The 22,640-nt window shown below is 39.9% G+C and overlaps 1 protein-coding gene and 1 pseudogene across 3 annotated transcripts in view; one reads left to right on the top strand and one right to left on the bottom strand.

Moving 5' to 3' along the window:
* The first annotated feature begins 690 nt into the window (after positions 1 to 690).
* The window catches only part of Efcab10 (EF-hand calcium binding domain 10), a 29,443-nt gene continuing 7,493 nt past the window's right edge, over positions 691 to 22,640 (top strand). For both annotated transcript variants that reach the window (XM_004839692.4, XM_004839693.4), the window contains exons 1-3: positions 691 to 857; positions 22,160 to 22,324; positions 22,439 to 22,526. In XM_004839692.4, the coding sequence (XP_004839749.1) occupies positions 749 to 857; positions 22,160 to 22,324; positions 22,439 to 22,526 (362 nt within the window). In that variant the 5' untranslated portion in view covers positions 691 to 748. The remainder of the gene's footprint in view (positions 858 to 22,159; positions 22,325 to 22,438; positions 22,527 to 22,640) is intronic.
* Positions 16,547 to 22,166, bottom strand: LOC147829293 (chromodomain Y-like protein pseudogene; annotated as a pseudogene). Its single transcript, XR_015449404.1, has one exon. The product of XR_015449404.1 is annotated as a chromodomain Y-like protein pseudogene (transcript).

The following is a 22,640-nucleotide window of genomic DNA, read 5'->3' on the forward strand; positions in this document are numbered from 1 at the left end:
TAGGTCTGAGAACCAGGGCTCTCCAGGTTCCATTTCCCTGTCACCAGGTCGCTCAGATTGCCAGCCATGCCTCTGTGAGAGAGGTTCAAACGAAGGACCTGAGCCAACTGACCCTGCGGCGTGAGTCCCACATCTGTTTACAAAGATGTTCGAGGGACTCCATGGGGAACCAAGAGGTGGAGGGAGGGGAAATGAAAAGAATTAAGATGTGTTATGTGCATGTACCAATTCCCCACGAGGAATGTGGTCATTATGTACTGCAAACATGTACTAATAAAAATTGAAAATTAAAAAAGGGGGAAAAAAAGAAAAAGAATAAAAGGAAAGTGAAAAACAAAAACAAAAACCAGTCTTCAGGCAGTGCAGTAAAGCAGCAGACTCCGAAGCTAAGGATCCAAGCACGCTTTGGGCCGCACAATCCAGTCCAGCCAAGTGGCTGAGATCTTCCTGTCCCGCAGCCGACGCCACTCACACTGACTACGCTCTTTAGGCCTTTCCACCGGACACCCTCAGAATTACACAAGTTCTTCTGTTAGCAGTTTACTGTGTGCTACTAAGCCTCACCACTGGATCAGAAGTAGTGAGCTACGTGTTAGAGAAGACTTGGCAAAGGCACCCAGATCCTTCTCTCAGCCAGCGTTGAGGAGCAGCCCCAGGCGGCGGTCACGTGACCACGCCGCCAGACGGGGGCGGAGTCGAGCGGCCTGGACGCTGTTTGGTCGCCTAGCAACGGCCTGGGCGCTGAGCTATGGAGGCGGTGGAGAGCAGGGAGCTTCAAGCCAGGAATTATCTGGAAAAACATCGGATCATGGAGCTGCTGAACCACCTCACCAGCGTCCTCCTCTTTATTCGGCCCCGTAAGTGTCTTTCCTGTTAATTGGCTTTGTCCCCAAAAGTTCCCCAGGACGCCCCTCCTCCACACGCACTGTTTCTGCAGCCCAGGCTGCCTGAACCGTGCGGCAGCTCCGCTACCCGGTGGCTGACAAGGAAGCCAGCACAGTGGAGCGACCCCTCTGTGCCAGCGGCTGACCGGTTGCGGCCAGCTCAGGCTGGGGTGAGGGGCTGGGGCTGAGAGAGTGGCTCCGAGGCTGGCAGCCTGGCTCTTGACCACCCCTTTAGTACTGCAGGGCTTTGGGCAAAACTGAACTTCATCCCCTCGTCTGGGAAGTGGGGACAATCATAATAAGTGTTATGCCCATGCTCTCCGCGATCAATGTAATCATTGTGTGCTGCAAAAACTAAAAACAAATAGTAGCCATCTTCTAGGAATGTGGGGAAGATTAAGCAATATATAAATGAGCCTTGTGCCTGCCAAGCAACAGGTGTTTCCAATGCAAACCTTGCTCAGAGTTTTTAATGTAGTAAGGAAACTAAACAATTGATAGGGTGAGCTAGAAGGATGTTCTTGAAAAGCTTTTTCTGACATTTTTATACAAATCCCTTACAAGGTTTGAATCATTTCATACTTTTTGTTTGGTGTAGAATCAAGAAGTTATGTTAAGCTAGGTGTGCTGGTGCACAGCTGTAATCACACCACTCTAGGAGGCTGAAGCAGGAAGATTGGAAGGTCCAGCCCAGCCTGGGCTACTTAACAACTTAATGATAACTTGACTCAAAGAATTTTTTTAAAAATTTGTTTTAAAACGGCACGGTGAGGTCGCAGAGGCGTCTTGCAGCCCCACCCCCACCCGACGCTCTCTAAGAGCTGTGGCGGGTGAGACAAGACCAGCAGCTTGAAGCTCCTGCGGCCTTCCCGGGCCGCCTCCAACGCTCAGTCCCGTCCCGTCCCCCCCCCCGCCCCCGTGCTCCGCCTACCTTCTGGCTTTTCTGCTACCTGGTCCCACACTACAGAGGCACAGGGGATTATAAAGACCCTTGTCCTGGACGCCACAAGGTAGAGCAGACGTTAGTAACAGAAAGAGGGCTTCTCGGGCTCCTCGAAGAAAACTGAAGCTCAGCAGAAAAGTAAAGAGAATCCCTACAATAAAGGCACATCAGACCACTGTACTTGGTCTGCTGCTGGCTTGCTGAGACTCATTGACTTGTATATGCACAGGGATTCCTACGTTACCTACTGTGACAGCAGAGACATACCTTGAAGGAGGCCCATAATTTCTATTGCTATTTGCAAAAAAGAAAAAAAAAATTTTTATTTTTAATTCTTAATTTTTACTTTTTTTCTACTCTTCAAAGTTTTACTTTTCTTTCTTTTATCTTTTCTCTCTCTCTCTCTGTCTCACTGTCCCACATTGCTCCTCATCTCCCCATTTGTTCCTTTCTGCACTGAATTCGAATTTCTCCCTTACTGTTCTTTTCTTCTCTTTTTCCTTCTCTTGATTATCATTAGGTTTAAAGGAAAGTAAATTTGGTATCTAGCCTCCCTGTTGCTGTTAGATGATTCTATTCACATCTTTGTTCTTTCATTCTGCCATTTTCTCTTGCCTTTAACAACTTCTTAGAGTTTGTGTGATCTTTCTGTGTCTTCTGGCCTCACCGCTAATCTTACCTGTTCTACCTGTCCCTCCCTCCCCAACTCCTTTTAACTCCCCACCCCAAAGGGGAAAGATGCTATATTGAAGAGTTTATTCATTATAAACTTATGTTGGGTTGGTCCTTGGTTTCAATTTAACTCACATAGTTAAAAGTGATAGATTAATAACTACCACAAATTGTCATTTTCTAAGCAGTGCTTGATGCTATGGTATTGCTGACTATGTCATTTGGGCTAATATATTGTGATTGATCTGATTAGTTTTCCTTCCTGGTATAAGAAAAATGTAATAGCTTCAGAGTCATTAGAGTCTCAAAACCCAAACACAAGCCATATCTAGAAGACACCTCTGAAAAGCAATCATTCCACAAGGGTTTTAAACACAGGCAACAAAGATACCTACATTAAGCAATCTTGAAATATCAACCCAGGAATTAAATCAAGGACAGTACCAAAAACAAAAATGAGAAGATACTTAACCATGGCACAAACGCAGGGTTCCATGCCACAAAAAGGAAATTCTGGGGGAAATGAGGTGGAAAAGTCTGATAAGCAACCACTTGGACACCCTGAACTGATAGCACAGGAAGTAACAAAGCAGATGCATGAGGCTCTAGAAAATTTCAAAACAGAAATAATCTCCCAGATAAGTACAGACATGGTGAGCAGAGTGAAAGACATGATTAGAAGCTCTAGAGCAGAAACAGATAAGAAAATAGATGAGATCAGAAACATGCTGGAAGCCATGAATGCCCAGCATACGAAAGAAATGGAAAACATGATCGCTCAACATAAGAAAGAAATGGAATCCATGAAACAGATTCAAACTGATATTCAGGAGATTAAAAACTCCATTGAAAGCATGCAGAGCAGACTAAGAAAATCTGAAGACAGAATATCAGATATAGAAGACAGGATTGCAGTTAAGGACCATGAAAACAGAGATTTCTTAAAGATAGTAAGGGACCATGAGAAATTGATCCAACAGCTGCTAGATGATGCAAAGAAGAATAACATAAGACTCATAGGAGTCCATGAAAAAACAGGAGAAAGTACAATGGACATAAAAAAACTGTTCACAGAAGTAATAGTAAATAACTTCCCAGACAGAGGTAAGAGAGTTGGACGTACAGATAAGTGAGGCATATAGAACTCCATCCAGCCATGACCAAAAATAATCTACACCTAGACATATAATAGTCAAGATCCCAGAAACCCAACAGAAGAACAAAATTCTACAGGCAGCTAGAGAAAAGAAACAAATCACCTACAAAGGAAAGCCCATCAGAATCATGGCAGATTTCTCAACACAAACCCTCAAATCAAGGAGAGCCTGGAGTGAAGTATTTCGAGCCCTAAAAGAAAATAACTTCCAACCTAGACTATTGTATCTGGCAAAATTATCTTTCAAAATCGATGGGGAAATTAGATACTTCCATGACAAAGAACACCTGAGAAATTTCGTAAACACCAAACCAGCACTCCAAACAATTTTAAGCAATATCCTAGAAAAAGACAATGAAGATCACAACTCCATGAGGTCCAGCAGAGAGAAGGCACCACACAAGGTAAGACACTAAAGTGAAAGGGGGGAAAATAAGAAATAAAAGAGCGAACAAGAGTAAAACATCATGACAAGGATGAGTCAATATCTCTCAATTATAACTATCAATGTTAATGGCCTCAATTCACCAATCAAAAGAAATAGACTGGCAGAATGGATTAAGAAGCAAAACCCAGCAATATGCTGTATACAAGAAACACACCTAACTCAAAAGGAAATCCATAGACTGAAAGTAAAAGGATGGAAAACAGTTCTCCACGCAACAGGAACCCAGAAAAAAGCAGGCATAGCAATCTTATTTGCAGACAAAGTAGATTTCAAACCAAAACTAAAAGAGACAAAGATGGTCACTACATCCTTGTGAAAGAAACAGTCCAAGAGGAAGAGATGACAATCCTAAATATATATTCACCAAATACAAATGCTCCCAACTGTACAAAACAGATATTAATGGACATGAAAAACCAAATAAGCACTAATACAATTGTAGTGGGGGACCTCAACACCCCTCTATCACAAATAGATCAACTAGAAAAATAATTAACAATGAAATTCTAGAACTAAATGAAGCCATTGAACAAATGGACTTAATAGATGTTTACAGAGTGTTCCACCCAACAAAATCAGAATACACATTCTTTTCAGCTGCATATGGGTCATTCTCCAAAATAGATTACATGCTAGCTCATAGGACATATCTAAGTAAATGTAAAAGAATTGAAGTTATCCCCTGTATATTATCAGACCATAGTGCAATACAATTGGAGATCAATAACATAAGAAACCGTAAAACACCCACAAACACATGGAAATTGAACAACACCCTCCTGAACAACCAATGGGTGACAGAGGAAATTAAAGAAGAAATTAGACAGTTTCTACAAGTAAATGAAGTGCCAGTACAACATACAGGAATCTGTGGGACACAATGAAAGCAGTTCTATGCGGGAAATTCATACCAGTGAATGCCCATATTAGGACAACAGAGAGAACTCATTTAAATAACTTAATGCAGAACCTCAAGCTCCTAGAAAAAGAAAAACATAACAACCTGAAGTTCATACAAGAAAGGAAATTATAAAGATCCAAGCAGAAACCAATACAGTGGAGTCTAAGAGAACAATACAAAAAAATCAATGAATCAAAGAGTTGGTTTTTTGAAAGAATAAATAAAATCGATAAACCTTTAGCCAACCTTATCAAAAAAAGGAAGGAAAAGGCTCAAATACATGCAATTAAGAATGAAAAAGGGGGGTCCGGGATTTAGCTCAGTGGATTCACTGCCTGCTGCGCAAGCCAAGGACCCAAGTTCAATCCCCAGTACCAAAAAACAACAACAACAACAAAAAAAAAAGAATGAAAAAGGTGAAGCCACAACAAATCCAGCAGAAATCCAGAGAATCATCAATACCTACTTTGAGAAACTGTACTCTAATAAAATGGAAAACACAAGAAATGGACAGATTCCTAGATACATATGAATTGCCAAAATTAAATGAAGAAGATATAGAAATTGTAAACACCCCAATTACAATGAGTGAAATTGAAAATGTAATAAAAAACTTACCAACAAAGAAAAGCCCAGGTCCTGATGGCTTCACTGCTGAATTCTACAAGACATTTAAAGAAGAACTATCGCCATTACTCTTTAAACTCATCAAGGAAATTGAAAGGGAAGCAATACTTCCAAATTCATTCCTGGAAGCAAGTGTTACTTTGATTCCAAAACCAGGGAAAGACCCAACCCAAAAAGAGAACTACAGACCAATCTCCCTAGTGAACATAGATGCAAAAATCCTCAACAAGATACTGGCAAACAGAATACAGAGGGTCATCAAGAAGATCATACACCCTGACCAAGTTGGATTTATCCCAGGGATGCAAGGATGGTTCAACATCCATAAATCAATAAATGTAATACACTATATTAACAGAGTCAAGGACAAAAACCACATGATCGTTTCAATAGATGCAGAAAAAGCATTTAACAAAATCCAACACCCATTCATGATAAAAAACGTTACAGAAAATTGGAATAGGAGGTCTTTATCTCAACCTGATGAAGGCTATCTATGAAAAAACCAACAGCCAACATCATACTAAATGGTCAAAAACTTAAAACTTTCACACTAAAATCAGGAACAAGACAAGAATGCCCATTATCACCACTCCTGTTCAATATTGTTCTGGAAACATTAGCCATAGCAATTAGACAAGAGAAAGAAATAGAAGGAATAAAGATAGGGTAGGAAGAAGTGAAACTGTCATTATTTGCTGATGATATGATACTTTACATAGAAGATCTAAAAATCTCAGTCAAAAGTCTTCTAGACCTAACTGACAGATTCAGTAGAGTAGCAGGATACAAGGTCAACACTCAAAAAACAATAGCCTTTTTATACGCAGCAGACCCATTGAGAGAGAAATTTGGGAAATAATTCCTTTTCCAATAGCATCTAAAAAAATGAAATATCTAGGAATCAACCTAACAAAGGAAGTAAAAGACCTCTACACTGAAAATTACAGCACTCTGAAGAAGGAGAATGAAGAGGATATAAGAAAATGAAAAGATATCCCATGTTCCTGAGTAGGAAGAACCAATATGGTGAAAATGGCCATACTTCCAAAACTACTATATAGATTCAATGCAATGCCAATTGAAATTCCAACAATATACTTCACAGAACTAGAGAAAACAATCCAAAAATTCATTTGGAAACAGAAGAAATCTAGAATAGCAAAAGCAATTCTAGGCAACAGAGACATGGCTGGGGGCATCATAATCCCCAACTTGAAACTATACTACAAAGCTACTGTGATAAAAACAGCATGGTACAGGCAAAGAAACAGACCTGAAGATCAGTGGAATAGATTAGAGAAGCAGAAATAACTCCAGACATACTCAGTCACCTCATCTTTGACAAAGGAGCCAACCACCCTCATTGAAGGAAAGATAGCCTATTTAATAAATGGTGTTGGAGCGGCCGGGGATTTAGCTCAGTGGTTTCACCACCTGCTGCGCAAGCGCAAGGACCCAAGTTTGATCCCCGGTACCAAAAAAAGAAAAAAAGAAAAGCATAACCATTTGGGGGCAGGGATTTAGCTCAGTGGTTCTGCCATCTGCCTCGCAAGTGCAAGGTCCTGAGTTTGATCACCAAAAAAAAAAAAAAAATGTGTTGAAAAAACTGGATCTCAACCTGTCAGAGATTAAAACTAGACCCATACCTATCACTGCACACTAAACTAAGATCAAAGTGGATTAAAGATCTAAATATTAAGTCAGAAACACTAAACTTCCTGGAAGATAAGTTAGGTAGAACTCTTGATGACATTGGGATAGGAAAAGACTTTATGAACAAATCTTCAGTAGCATGGGAGCTAGCACAAAGAATCAACAACTGGGATCTCATTGTATTAAAAAGCTTCTGCACTGCAAGAGAAACTACCAACAGAGCTAAGAGACAACCTACAATGTGGGAAGAAATATTTAGCTGTAGCTCAGACAAAGGTCTACTATCAAGAATATATAAAGAACTAAAAAAATCAGACCTCCCAAATTCAAAGACCCAATTCAAAAATGGGCATCCGAAATGAACAGACATTTCTCAAAGAAGTAAAAACAGCAATTAAATATTGAACAGACATTTCTCAAAGAAGTAAAAGCAGCAATTAAATATATGGAAAAAATGTTCAACATCACTGGTCACTCGAGAGATGCAGATGAAAACAACACTGAGATTCCACCTCACCCCACAAAGAATGGCTGCTATCAAGAAATCAGCCAATAACCAAAGCTGATGGGGGTGTGGAGAGAAAGGAAGCCTTCTCCATTGTTGGTGGGAATGTAGATTGGTGCAACCACTGTGGAAATCAGTATGGAGATACCTCAAAGAACTAGGACTGGAAGTCCCATTTGACCCAGCTATTCCCCTACTGGGAATCTTCCCCAAAGAATTAAAAGAATCATACCACAGCGATATATGTGCACCTATGTTTACAGCAGCATAGTTTGTAATAGCTAAAGCTTGGAAACAGCCCAAATGCCCATCAACTGGAAACTGGATAAAGAAGATGTGGGTTTTTTTTTAAATGGAGCACTACTCAGCCATAACGAATGAGAAACTAGAGACATTTATAGCTAAATGGATGCATATTGAGGCAATACTCTTAAGTGAAATAAATAGGACACACATGTGTAAATACCAAATAGTTTCTCTAGTGTGAGAAATTGAAAGTGTAAATAAGGATGAAAATGATTAAAATGAATAATTGATAATTTGAAATAAGAAAAGGTCCAAGGGTTTGGGGATGGTGGAAGGGAAAGGGGAAAGGGAAGAAGGGAAAGAAAAAGTTATGAGAAAAAAAATGGAATCAAACTCTGTGTAAATAGGAAAAGATGGAGGGGGTGAAGGGTGCACAGGTAATGGGAGAAAAAATAAAAACTAAGATGCATCATGTTCTGGTACAAACACCCAATGATAAATGTAAATGTATTTTATACCTAAAATGTACCAATAAATATATATATTAAAAAAATTTGTTTTAAAGTGCTAGAGATGTAGCTTACTGAGAAGGCCCTGGGTTCAATCCGCAGTACAACAAAACAAAAAACAAAACAGAACAAAATGAAATGAGAAATGAGAATGGTTGTATGTCCTCCCCAGGATGCACAGTTGGAACTAGCAGCACCCACATGGAATGCCCAAAATGCCAGCCTGAGTGTATGTTATACGGACTTCTGGTGTTGCTCTAAGGAAGTTGATGTCATATCCCATCAGATTCCTTTTTTTTCTTGTTATGGTGGTCTTGTACGTGCTAGGCAAGCATTCTACCACTGAGCTATAGCCCCAGCCCTCCCTTCTTCCCTCATAGCTGGGATTACAGATGTCAGCAGATTCTTTTTTTTTTCTGGTACCAGGGATTGAACTAGGGACCATGCGCTTGCAAGGTAGGCAGCAGAACTATGGCGCTAAATCCCTAGCCCAATTAGATTCTTGATCTGTGTATGACATATGCTTTTTTCTCTCTGGAAATTTTTTAGGATTGTCCTTTTATTGTATCCCTGGTGTTCTAAATATTTATATGCCTTGGAGTAGTTTTGTTGTTTTAAATTTATTGTGCTAAATACTTGGTAGTACTTTAAATTTTGTAGATTGTTTCAAGACTAGAAAATGTTCTTTCTTATTTCTTTCTTTCTAGAACTGTTAGCTGATTATTAGACATCTTGGCCTGATTCTTTAGTTTTCTTTACCTCTTGGTATGATATAAGATAATTTTGATCAGAAGAATGCAATTTATGAATCTGCTGAAGATTATGTTGAGAATTTGTCAAATTATTTTAATGCTTCCCATTAACTTACACTTTAGGGCCTGGGATTTAGCTCAGTGGTTCTGCCACCTGCCTCACAAGCGCAAGGTCCCGAGTTCGATCCTCGGTACCAAAAAAAAAAAAACTTACACTTTAACATTGTTGTTCTTTACACTTCTTATACTTACTAGTGGTTCTTTATGGTAGGATTTATCATCCAAACCAGGGATATTTTGAGTGGAAGTAGATAACATTAATAATTATGTCAGAAAACATAGTAAACTAGGGCTGTCTCAGGGAAACTGGACATTTCATCATTTTAGTTAGGGGCATTTTAAACATTATATGAATAACGAAAACAAGTTAAAACTGAAAAGAACATCATAGCAGCCAATGGGTCAAATGAATGGAAAATTGACTTTTTATTCCCAGCACTACAAAAAAGAAAAACAAAAGAAAAAATGTTTTGGGGTTTTCTGAGTCATTTCATAAATGAACCTGCTTATCAGACCTGCATTAGTTGCTCAATGTTGCAGAAATCTCGGAAAGAAATACACGGAGACACAGAATTCAGATAAAATAATAAAATTTCTTCTCGCGAGTGGACAGGAACGCCAGAAACCAGTCTGGTCCGTACCTGCACCCGCTTTGTTCAACATTTCCCTTTTTATATCCCTTTTAGCCATTATCTCATCCCTAGTGGTCTTTGATGTGTAAACACAATTCCAGTTCCTATTTACAAGTCACAGACACAAGATAGGCCATATACATTGTAAATTCACCCTGGCATGTTAATTTTGTTAGGTTAATGAAGTTACTGGTTAGAGTTAGATAATCCTCACCTTAAACAAGGAGTTACAGGAAAAGCAAATCTTTTTTTTTTTTTTTTTTTTTTGGTACTGGGGATTGAACTCAGGACCTTGTGGTTTTTAGACAGGTGGTAAAACCACTGAGCTAAATCCCTGGACCCTGGAAAAGCAAATCTTAAAAGAACACATTACTTATTTTGCTTCTACAATTACCTTAATATTCAATCTATTAAGGTATCTAAAACTTTTCCATATCACTCAATAATATACTCCTATGGCCTTTCAAATAGTTCTATTTTTAAGGAAAATGATATGTAATACATGATATAAAATATAATAGCATAGGGCTGGGGATTTAGCTCAGTGGTTCTGCCGCCTGCCTTGCAAGCACAAGGACCTGAGTTCAATCCCTGGTACCAAAAAAAAGAAAAAATGTATATATATATATAATAACAATACATCATCAGATGTTTAATTTATATGATACATATATATGTGAGTATATATATGACTACATATACTGTGTATAATAACAAAATAGGGCCTCATATATGATATTGAGGCCATCTCAGTCTCCACACAGAATTGCATTCAGAAAAGCACATTCATTCCAGCAATCAAGAGTAATTAGAAAAGGTCCATCCTGCTGCTCCCAGCCCAGAGGAAGGGGCTTCTGAGCTGCTGTCCCACCTCTCCCAGCTCAGAGGAGGTGAGCCGGTGGGCGCCAACAGCACCCTGCCTCCCGGGTCAAAATGAGAAGACACGTAAACAAGTCTCAAAACCAGACTTCTGGATCACCTACAGCAGCCCCAAAAGGAAATGAGATGGAACACTCTGATACTCAACCACCTGGACTCCCTGAACTGGCAACAAAAGGGATCTAGAAAAAATGAAATCAGAAATAATTTCTCAGATAACAGCAGTGATTGTGCACATAGTGCAAGACATGATTAATAAATCTAGAGAGGAGCTGAGGAACATGATGGAATCACAACATAGGAAAAAAATGGAATCCATAAAACAGATGAAACAGATTTCCAGGAGATCAAAAACTCCACTGGAAGTCTACACAGCAGAATGAGCCAATGTGAGGACAGAATTTCAGATATAGAAGATAAGATTGCAGTTAGTGACCAGGAAAAGAAAAATTACTTCAAAGTTGTACGGGACCATGAGAAATCAATTCAGCACATGCTAGACAATGCAAAGAAGAATAACATAAGACTGATTGGAGTCAAGAAACAGGAGAGAGTGCAGGTGACATAAAAAAACTGTTCATAGAAATGATGGCAGAAAACTTCCTAAGCAGGGGAAAAGAACTTGACATACATACAAGGGAGGCATATAGGACTCCAAATAGCCTTGATCAAAAAAATCTACACATAGGGATATAATTGTTAAGATTCCAGAAACTCAACAGAAGAACAAAGTTCTACAAGCAGTTAGAGAAAAGAAATATCACATACAAAGGAAAGCCCATCAGAATCACAGCAGACTTCTCAACACAAACCCTCAAGGCAAGAAGAGCTTGGAGTGATGTATTTCAAGCCCTAAAGGAAAACAGCCTCCAACCCAGATTGATGTACCCTGCAAAACTATCTTTCAAAATGGATGGAGAAATAAGATACTTTCATGACAAAGAGCACCTTAGGAACTTCATGAATACCAAACCAGCGCTCAAAAAAATTTTAGAAAATATCCAAGGAACAGACAATGAGGATCACAACCCTAAGAAGCACAGCAGAATGAACCCATTGGGTGCAACAAGAAATTAAACGTAAAGAGGGAGAATCCAACAAAAAGAAAAAGTCATGACAATGATAAGTCAATACATATCATTTATAACCATCAATGTTAATGGTCTCAATTCACCAATCAAAAGAAATAGACTGGCAGAATGGGTCAAGAAGCAAAATCCAACAATATGCTGCATACAAGAAACACACTTAGGGCCAGGGATTTAGCTTAGTGGTTTTGCCGCCTGCTGCATAAGTGCAAGGACCTGAGTTCGATCCCCGATACCAAAGAAAACCCAAAAACCAAAAACAAACAGCAATCCTTAAAAAAAAAAAAACGAAATACACTTAATTAAAAATGAAACTCATAAACTGAAAGTTAAAGGGTGGAAAACAATACTCCATGCAACGGGAACCCCCCAAAAAGCAGGAGTAGCTATCCTCTTTGCAGATCAAGTAGATTTCAAACCAACACTGATTAAGAGAGACAAAGAAGGACATTACATCCTTGTAAAGGGAACAATCCAACAGGAAGAGATGACAATCATGAATATCTATGCACCAAACACTAGTGCGCCCAACTATATAAAACAAATACGGACATTAAAAGTCATATATGCACTAATACAATTGTAATGGGGGACCTGAATACCCCACTGTCATAAATAGATAGATCAACTAGACAAAAAATAAGTAATGAAATTCTAGAACTCAGTTGAACTCTTGAACAAATGAACTTAACAGATGTTTACAGAGTGTTCCACCCCACAAAATCAGAATACACATTCTCAGCTCCACATGGGTCACTCTCCAAAATAGACCACATACTCACTCATAGAACATGTTTAAGTAAGTGCGAAGGAATTGAAGTTATCCCCTGTATATTATCAGACCATAGTGCGATGAAATTGGAGATTCATAGCAAAAGAAACCGCAGAAACTTCATAAACACATGGAAATTGAACAACACACTTCTGAATAACCAATGAGTCACAGAGGAAATTAAAGAAGAAATCAGACAGTTCCTTCAATTAAATAACAATGAAAGTACAACATATTGGAATCTATGGGACACAATGAAAGCAGTCTTACAAGGGAAATTCATAGCAGTGAATACACATATTAGGAAAACAGAGTGAGCCCAATTAAACAACCTGATACTGAACCTCAAGCTTCTAGAAAAACAAGAGCAGGACAAACCCAAAGCTCATACAATGGAGGAAATTATAAAGATCAGAACAGAAATCAATTCATTGGAGACTAAGAGAACAATACAAAAAAATCAATGAAGCCAAGAGTTGATTCTTCGAAAGAATCAACAAAATTGACAAACCCTTAGCCAAATTTATCAGAAAAAGGAAAGAAAAGGCCCAAATCCATGCAATTAGAAATGAAAAGGGTGAAATTACAACAGACCCAGCAGAAATCCAGAGAATCATCAATACCTACTTCAAGAACCTATACGCCAATAAGACGGAAAACACAGAAGAGATGGACAGATTCCTAGAAACATATGAATTACCAAAGTTGAACAAAGAAGACCTAAAAATTCTAAACAACCCAATATCAACCAATGAAATTGAAAACGTAATTAAAAACTTAACAAGTACGAAAAGCCCAGATCCTGATGGCTTCACTGATGAATTCTACAAGACATTTAGAGAGGAACTACTGCCACTCCTGTTTAAACTCGTCAATAAAATTGAAAGGGAAACAATACTCCCAAGTTCATTCCTGGAAGCAAGCATCACCTTGATCCCCAAAGCAGAGAAAGACCCAACCAAAAAAGAGAACTATAGGCCAATCTCACTAATGAACATAGATGCAAAAATCCTTAATAAGATACTAGCAAATAGAATGCAGAAGATCATCAAGAAGATTGTAAACCCTGACCAAGTGGCGTTCATCCCAGGGATGCAGGGATGGTTCAACATACGCAAATCAATCAATGTAATACACTATATCAATAGAGCCAAGGACAAAAACCATATGATTATCTCCATAGATGTAGAAAAAGCATTTGACAAAATCCAACATGCACTTATGATAAAAACCCTACAAAAAATTGGAATAGATGGTCTCTACCTCAATCTGATAAAAGCCATCTATGAAAAGCCAACACCCAATATCATACTAAATGGTCAAAATCTGAAATCCTTCACACTAAAATCAGGAACAAAACAAGGATGTCCACTATCACCACTCTTGTTCAATATAGTTTTGGAAACATTGGCCAAGGCAATTAGACAAGAGAAAGAAATGGAATAAAGATAGGAAGTGAAGAAGTCAAATTGTCATTATTTGCAGATGACATGATACTCTATATAGAAGACCCCAAGAACTCCACCAAAAGTCTTCTAGACTTAATAATCAAATTCAGTAGAGTAGCTGGATACAAGGTCAACACACAAAAATCAATAGCTTTCCTCTACACAAACAACAGAGTCACTGAGAGAGAAAAAGGGCAAACAATTCCTTTCACAATAGCATCCAAAAACTGAAATGCCTAGGAATCAATTTAATGAAAGAAATCAAAGACCTCTTCCCTGAAAACTATAGCACTGTGAAGAGAGAGATTGAAGATGATATCAGAAAATGGAAAGACATCCCCTGCTCCTGGGTAGGAAGGATCAACATAGTGGAAATGGCTATACTTCCAAAACTGCTATATAGATTCAGTGCAATCCTAATTGAGATCCCAGCAGCATACTTCACGGACCTTGAGAAAACAATCCAAAAATTCATTTGGAACAAGAAGAGACTCAGAATAGCAAAAGCAATTCTAGGTAACAGAGACATGGCAGGGGGTATCACAATCCCCAACTTGAAACTATACTACAAAGCTACTGTGATGAAACAGCATGGTACTGGCAAAGAAACAGACCTGAGGACCAGTGAAACAGATTAGAAGATACCAAAACAACTCCAGACACACTCAGCCATCTCATCTTTGATAAAGGAGTCAAACACCCTCACTGGAAGAAAGATGGCCTCTTTAATAAATGGTGCTGGAAAAATTGGGTTTCAACTTGTCAAAGATTAAAACTAGACCTACCTATATCTTTCACTGTGCACTAAACTAAAATTGAAATGGATTAAAGATCTAAGTATTAAAATAGAAACGCTGAATCGGCTGCAAAGAGGTTAGGTAGAACTCTTGAAGACATTGGTGTAGGAAAAGATTTTATGAAGAAAACCTCACTTGCCCGTGAACTTGCAAAAACAATAAACAAGTGGGATCTCTTCTTATTAAAAAGCTTCTGCACAGCAAGAGAAACCACCAGCAATGTGAAGAGACAACCTATAATGTGGGAAAAAATCTTCACCTGCTGTTCCTGAAAGGCTTACTATCTCGACTCTATAAAGAACTTAAGATCAGACCTCCCAAATTTAAAGACCCAATCCAAAAATGGGCATCTGAAATGAACAGACATTTCTCAGACAAAGAAGTAGAAATAGCAAATAAATATATGAAACAATGTTCAACATCACTGGTCATTTGAGAGATGCAAATGAAAACAATGCTGAGATTCCACCTCACCCCAGAAAGAATGGCTGCTATCATGAAATCAACCAATAACAAATGCTGGCGGGGCTGTGGGGAAAGAGGAACCCTGCTCCACTGTTGATGGGAGTGTAGACTGATGCAACCACTGTGGAAATCAGTATGGAGATACCTCAGAGAACTAGGACTGGAAGTCCCATTTGACCCAGCTATTCCCTTGCTGGGGATCTTCCCCAAAGAATTAAAAGCATCATACCACAGTGATATATGTGCACCCATGTTCATAGCAGCACAATTTGTAATAGCTAAAACTTGGAAGCAGCCCTAATGCCCATGAACTAGAGACTGGATAAAGAAAATGTGGGGTTTTTAAATAAAATGGAGTACTACTCATCCATAAAAAATGAGAAATTAGAGACATTTATAGCTAAATGGATGCACATTGAGGTGATACTCTTAAGTGAAATAAATAGGACACACGTGTAAATACCAAATAGTTTCTCTAGTGTGAGAAACTGAAAGTGTAAATAAGGACTAAAAGGTATAATAAATAATATGAAATAGGAAGAAAAGGGGCAAAGGGGAAGGGGAAGTAGGAGGGGTAGGTGAAAGGAAAGAAGGGAATGGAATTAATATGAGAAAATGGAAACAAAGTCTTTGTAAATAGGGAGGGATGGAGGGATTGAAAGGAGGGCAGGAGAAGGGGGAGAAATAAGAACCAAGAGAGACTATGTAAAGGTGCAAATTTCCAATGATGAATGTCATTATATTGTATGCCTAAAATGTACCAATGATTAGAATGAATAATCGATAATGCAAAATAGGAAGAAAAGGTCCAAAGGGGTAGGGGTAGTGGGAGGGGCAGGGGAAAGGAAAGAAGGGAAAGGAAAAATGATGAGAAATGGAAAAATGGAAATAAAGTCTTTGTAAATAGGGAAGGGTGGAGGGCGTGAAGGGAGGGCAGGGAATGGGTCAAAAATAAGAACCAAGATGCATTATGTAAAGGTACAATTCCCAATGAGAAATGTAATTGTGTTGTATACCTACAATGTACCAATAAAAGAATTTAAGGAAAATAAAAAGAGTAATTAGAAAAGGGACTGGGGATTTAGCTCAGTAGTTCCAGCGCCTGCCTCTAAAGTGCAAGGTCCTGAGTTTGATCCCTGGTACAAAAAAAAAGAGTAATTAGGAAGGAATCAAAGAAGAGCTGCGAAGTCAGAATCCACAGCAAAACCACTCCTCAGCCTCTCCAGCCGGCTTCCCAGCTGCGTTGCCCAAGGCAGCAGCAGAGCCTGCCAAGTTCCAAATCGGTAGCACAGCCCGTCCAGCTCTTCCGTCTCCCATTTCCTTTCTTGCTTTTTACTCTTAGCTCTTCATCATATCGACCAATTTAGCATATTGACGATTCTTTGTTTTTCTTCCACACAAAAAGCCTTAAACCCATCTGGCAAAACCAAAAATCTCTTATAGAAGAAGGTACAGCAGGGGGAAAGAGAATCTAAGCAGATAACAAAATCCTCTATAGCAGAAGAGGATATGGACAAGAAGTCAGGGACTAGTTGCACATTAATAACATAAAAGCTGTCGCATAAATCATTCAATTATCAGTGTGGAAAGTTGAGACGCCGTCACCACACTTAACAACGTGAACTCTTGGAAACACCTTCCCACACTTCAGAGGTGAGGCTGGGAAAGCAGTGAGGGATCCTGTGCTCGGGTAGGAGGAGGGAAGCTTAGGCTGGCCCAGAGCACGTGTGCCATGCTTCTCAGGCCACCTGCCAGCCCCTATCAAGGACAGAGGAAAGGGAACTTTCAGTGCCTGCAGCATTAGTCTGATGCAGCATTAGAAGTTGCTTGTCCTGTCCTAAAATGTCATGAGTTTGGTTCTTCTGCTGATACTCCCATTTCTTGGTATAAGTATATCACTTAATATATATAAAGTATTCTATTACTCACCAGGGTATAGTTGATTCTTAGGAAGACCCACTGTCTTTATCCTGTGTCTTTGTGAAGTCCCTGGCATTGTGATAAGTGTTCAGTTTGAAAACCTTCAAATTGTAGGGGAATTACGGAAAATAAAACAAGGCAGCTTGCTTGGGCTATTACCATTGAGGAAACAGGCCCACAGTCCCGCATTCTCAATTCCTAAATTCTAAGAGCTCTGGAATGCAGCAGATCTTCATAAGTTATTTAGTAGTAAATGCTGGTCTGTCCTGAAGTCAGTCAGTAGGCAAACTCGGCCCTAGAAATATAGTCATACTGGGAATACAGTAGTTGGCTGGCCACCCATTGCTCAGTGACAGGTCTATGCTAAGAATAGAAGAAATATGGAATTTTGGGGAATGGCTATAATAAAATTGGAAAAAAATTAAAAGAGGCACTTCTTGTAGTCCTGATGGAGATACTGCTGCGGGAATAGAAGGGTAAGATGAATTTGGGGGCTGCTGAGGAGACTCACCAGAGAACGTCACAACCGAGTAGATTGGGCAATTGAAGATGCGCCCTGTATTTGAGTTGGTAGAGTGTGATAAAGTCTGCGAGCTCTAGAAGCCCATGGCCTGGATCTGTACTGGCCGTGTGGCCTTGACTAAGTGACAGTTGTGAGGAGTGAGTGAAGTAATCCATAGAAAATGCTCAAAGTAGGTCAATAAATATTAGTTACGTGTTTTTTTTTTGTGGTAGTGGTGGTTGTTTTGTTTTGTTGGTATTTTGAGAAGTCCAGGCTGACCTCAAACTCACAGTGATCCTCAGCCTCCTGAGTACTGGGATTACAGGCATGTGCCATCACACCTGAGTAAAGTAAGTAGTTTTTTTTGGTTTGAAAGATGTTTCTATGTTGAATAGTGTGCCAAAAGAATTTTAGCTTCTTAAAATATATTTTAAGTGAACCTAAAAATTATACTTCATAAACATAAAAATACTTTTTTTGGTGTAATACATCAGTTGTGTCTGCACATCTGCAGACAGGAAGCCAAAACTGTGTATAAAGTAGTATTTCTTACCCAGCAACAAGAAGCACCCCTCATGGAGTTACTTTTCAAAAGGCTTAGAAAAATGATTTCAAGCTGACTGAGACTAACTTACAACTTGGATGCTCACACTTAACCTAGTCAGTGACTCACTAATACTGCAGAGCAGGCTTTCTTCTAGACAGTGGTGTCTTCGTGTTAACTGGCTAATAACTGGGCACATTAGGAAAACAAGGGATACCCATTGCTATCTCAGCATGAATCTTAAGTGCTTGCTGAGAATGTTCATTGGAAAGATTTTTTCTAGAAGGTGTGTTTTGCTTTTGCTTTGGATTTAGAATTCTCCATCTCTGAAATAGCTGCACCTCCCTTTTGGAAACAAAGGAAACGTCTCAGAGCTCTTTGTAGCTATGTGAGGCAGGGAAAACGAGGCTGGCTGATACCCTTTAGATTCTATATTCTAGGAGGAAAAAACAAGGTAAACAAACATTACTCCAGACTCTTCTGTCACCCAAAATGAATAAAACACGATTCTTTTCCTATCAGTACTAGCCAAAGAAAACAAGAAATTAGACCTTCCAAGAGCAGTCTAGCGCTCAACACTATGCTTTTATGCTTTTGTGCTTTTTTTGTTTGTTTGTTTTTTGGTACCGGGCATCGAACTCGGGTCCTTGCGCTTGGGCAGCAGGCAGCGAAACCACTGAGCTAAATCCCCAGCCTCCTGTGTTTTTAAGTATAATAATAATGATATTTGGACAAAGGAGCTTTGTAGTTCTTTGTTTTAAAGTTACAGTACTTAAAAAGTCCTAGGTAATAAATAGCTTGGATGTTTCCAGTCCTGCTTCCAAGCATGAGCGACAGCAAACATGTTTCAGGCTGTGAGGATGGACTACAGCACCTGGGAGCCGCCGATGTCCTGCTCAGACCAATTCTAGTGTCATCCACACGTGGCTGCCAATCAAAACTCATCACTTTTCCTCTGCAAGTACTTCACATGGAGTCCTTGCCCAAGGCTGAGCCCCACATCTTCTTCAGCACCTCGTAGCCCCTCTTGCTGGCCTGCTTGAGCCATTTGGCCCCAGCTTCATGTTACAGTGTGCGAGGGCCTTGGATTCCTCCAGCACAACTGGAGTACATGAAGCAACTCCTTGATAGGTACAGGTCCCTGGCCAAAAAACACCTGGGAAACCTTCCTGCACCTGCCGCACCATTGGGTTCTGGCCACTGAGCAGTATTTGCTTTGCAGAAGCTCCTCCTATAATCTTGGGAAACATAATGGTAGACCAGCTGTCTGAAATTTTTGAAACCAAGATTTTTCATTACCCCAGATCATGTCACAAAAAGGCAGCACACATGCTCCTTAGTCCTTACTCTGGCTTAAACTGAAAGAAAGATTTCACCAAGTTTCTGATAGCTTTGGCTGTTTTAGTGCTTTCTCTTCTCTGATCATCTGTGAGATGCCATAGAAAATAAAATTGAGGCCCCAGCAGAAGTCACAGCCAATGTGTCGAGCAGCACCAGGTTGCTCTCGCTGGCAACAGCCATGTTCAGAGCACTCTGGACTTAAGGAGTTATTCTCTGGAGATTTTGTGGATCACCTGCTTGCTTCCTGATGATAGTGCCTCTGTATCTGTACGCACTCTGCTTGCTCACACTGAAATGAAACCACTTCTCAAAAGGCTGGTCTCTTCTGTCAACAAATTTCCTTTTCCCAGCTGTCGCTCTTGTAGCAGACATCCGAATGTCAGTTGTTCCAGTGGCCATGAGGGCATCCATAAATAGAGATGTACCTAGCCCACTTGCCACCACACCTGTGGCCATGGCTGTGGTCACAGGGGCACTGGTGGGTGGACTCAGGGCCTTCCCCATCCTGGCTCGCTCTGCACCAGGACCCACTAAAGCTCCACAGGCTTCTCTGCTGCCACTTCTGGCACCCATGTCCTCTGGACACTGCTATGGTCAGAAAGCCACGTACTGTGGTCCTGCCTTTAATGGGACTCCTAGGTACAAAGATCTGGATACCTGAGTTTGCAAAGTCCCTGTTCTGGACTGGGATGGGGCTGTTTTTGACCTGAACTTCTGTCTGGTCACAAGCAACACACTGGTTTTGGACTTGAGGTCCCTGCCGATCACTAGTGCCTTAGGAGAGGTCTTAGGGAAGTTGCTGTTGGTGGATCTGGAAATCTGCTTCCTGGCATTGTAGGAGAGGTCCTATTCACTGGGGTCAATGCATTCTTTCTCCTTCTCGGTGTGCCGCCTGTTGGAGTTGTGGGTGTTCTAGCAGATGACCAGGTGCCGAATCCTCGCTGTCATAGCCTTTCCACCACACTAGCTACTCCATCTTCCTTTTGTCAACAGTCCTTTCAACCTGAGCCAGGGGTGGAAATCCACATAATCCAATTTACTTATTTTCCAAATAGTCCCAAACAATGGATAATCGGTAACCAGTACTGTACTACACAAGGTAACCTACTTCTGATCAGGAATCTCAGCTATCTTTTACCTTCGAATAATGACTCAGTAATGGTATTGTGGCAATGTGAAAAAGCAAAGAGAGTCCTTATCTCTTAGACAGTCTTCAAATATTCATTAATGAAACACAATCACTGATTTTCTTCAAAATAATATAGGAAGACAGGAAAATAGATGGAGCTACATTGAAGTAAGATTGGCCACAAACTTTAACAACTGAGTTTAGTGGCTTTGGCCTACTTTTACAAACATATATAATTCTCCACAATAAGTAACTTTTAAAAAAAGAATTTTAAAAAATGAGTAAAACCTAGGATTGAAATAAGATGACGGAGCAGTAGGAGTATTGCCCCAGAGCTGCTCCTTAGGACTTTGTCACGCCTGCCCTGCCTTCTGGTGAGGATATTGATCTTGATTTTTCTTTTTTTGGTATGGGGGATCGAACTCCGGTCCTTGCGCTTGCGCAGCAGGTGGGGAAACCACTGAGCTAAATCCCTGGCCCTGATTTTTCATTTTTAAAACTGCTTTAATGAAAGAGCCTTTTAATTCAAAATACTGCTTTTATGTTGGACATGAATATTTATGCTTCCTATTTGTAGGGCTATATCTGTTTTTGTTATCTTTATTTTGCCTGCCCCTTTCCACCCACCCCAGCTGGCCAGTACTTTGCCTGTATCATGCTGTTCTTCTTTTTGGTTTTCAACTCTGTCTGTGAACTAGATCACCTGGTGAGTTCTTTTGTTTACTGTCCAGGTGCAAGCCATGAGAGGTGGTTCATACCTGTAATCCCAGCAAAGATGGAGAGTGAGACAGGATTTCAAGTTCACACCCAGCTTAGACAATTTAGTGAGACCTTATCTCAAAATTTAAAAAAACAAAAAGGGCTGAAGTTGCAATCCTTGGACTTTTGTGTTCAGTCACCTGAGGTAGAATACTTGTGTATGTAATTATTTGTATCTTCAATGTCTGGCATTTCCTCCTTGGCTGTAAGTTTCATCAAAGCCAAGGCCTGTAACGCTAGCACTTAGTACAGTGCCTTGAATATGGGTGTTTAATAATTATTAAATGATCACTTCCCTTGGGTGTGGTGGCACATCCCTATAATCCTAGGACTTTTGGGAGGCTGAGACAGGAGGATGGCTGCAAGTTTGAGATCAGCCTGTGCTACATAATGAGTTCAAGGACAGCCTGACTACACAACCAAGAACTTGTCTCAAAAAACAACAACAACAAAAAAAATGACTATTTCCATTTGGGGTGTATTTTATTTTTATACCAGAATGAGTTGGAACTCTTCTTTTGCAGCAAAACCAAGAGAATATTTAATCTCTCTGTTGGAACGTCTGAGACTTGCTAAAGCCACCGGCATCAGGTTTCCTTTCTTTATGAATAACTCCAACATTGTTGCTATGTTTGACATGATGGACCCCTCGGGCAAAGGCACCATATCATTTGCACAATATAAAGAAGGTCAGTGTCTTCCACATGTTGGAGTCATAACGAATGGTCACTCCATAACCTTCTCCAGCTGGAAACACTTCCTACTTTGTGAACGTTCATGTCTTCTCATTCTGACCTTTACAGCCCTGAAGAACCTGGATCTGTGTACTGCAGATGAAGTTTTAAATGATGATGGACATATCATCACTCTGGATAAATTTAGGGATGAAGTGTAAGTTTATTTTTTAAATGAATATTTTAGAAACATGGCATGACTCTGAAGTATTACTAATACCACTACAAACAGGTTCCTACCTTTTGAGAGAAAACATTTCATTCCCTTGAA

Source organism: Heterocephalus glaber, unplaced genomic scaffold (assembly GCF_053883595.1).
Source record: "Heterocephalus glaber isolate CG9 unplaced genomic scaffold, H.glaber_assembly_v1.0 deba00000676, whole genome shotgun sequence".
NCBI lineage: Eukaryota > Metazoa > Chordata > Mammalia > Rodentia > Bathyergidae > Heterocephalus > Heterocephalus glaber.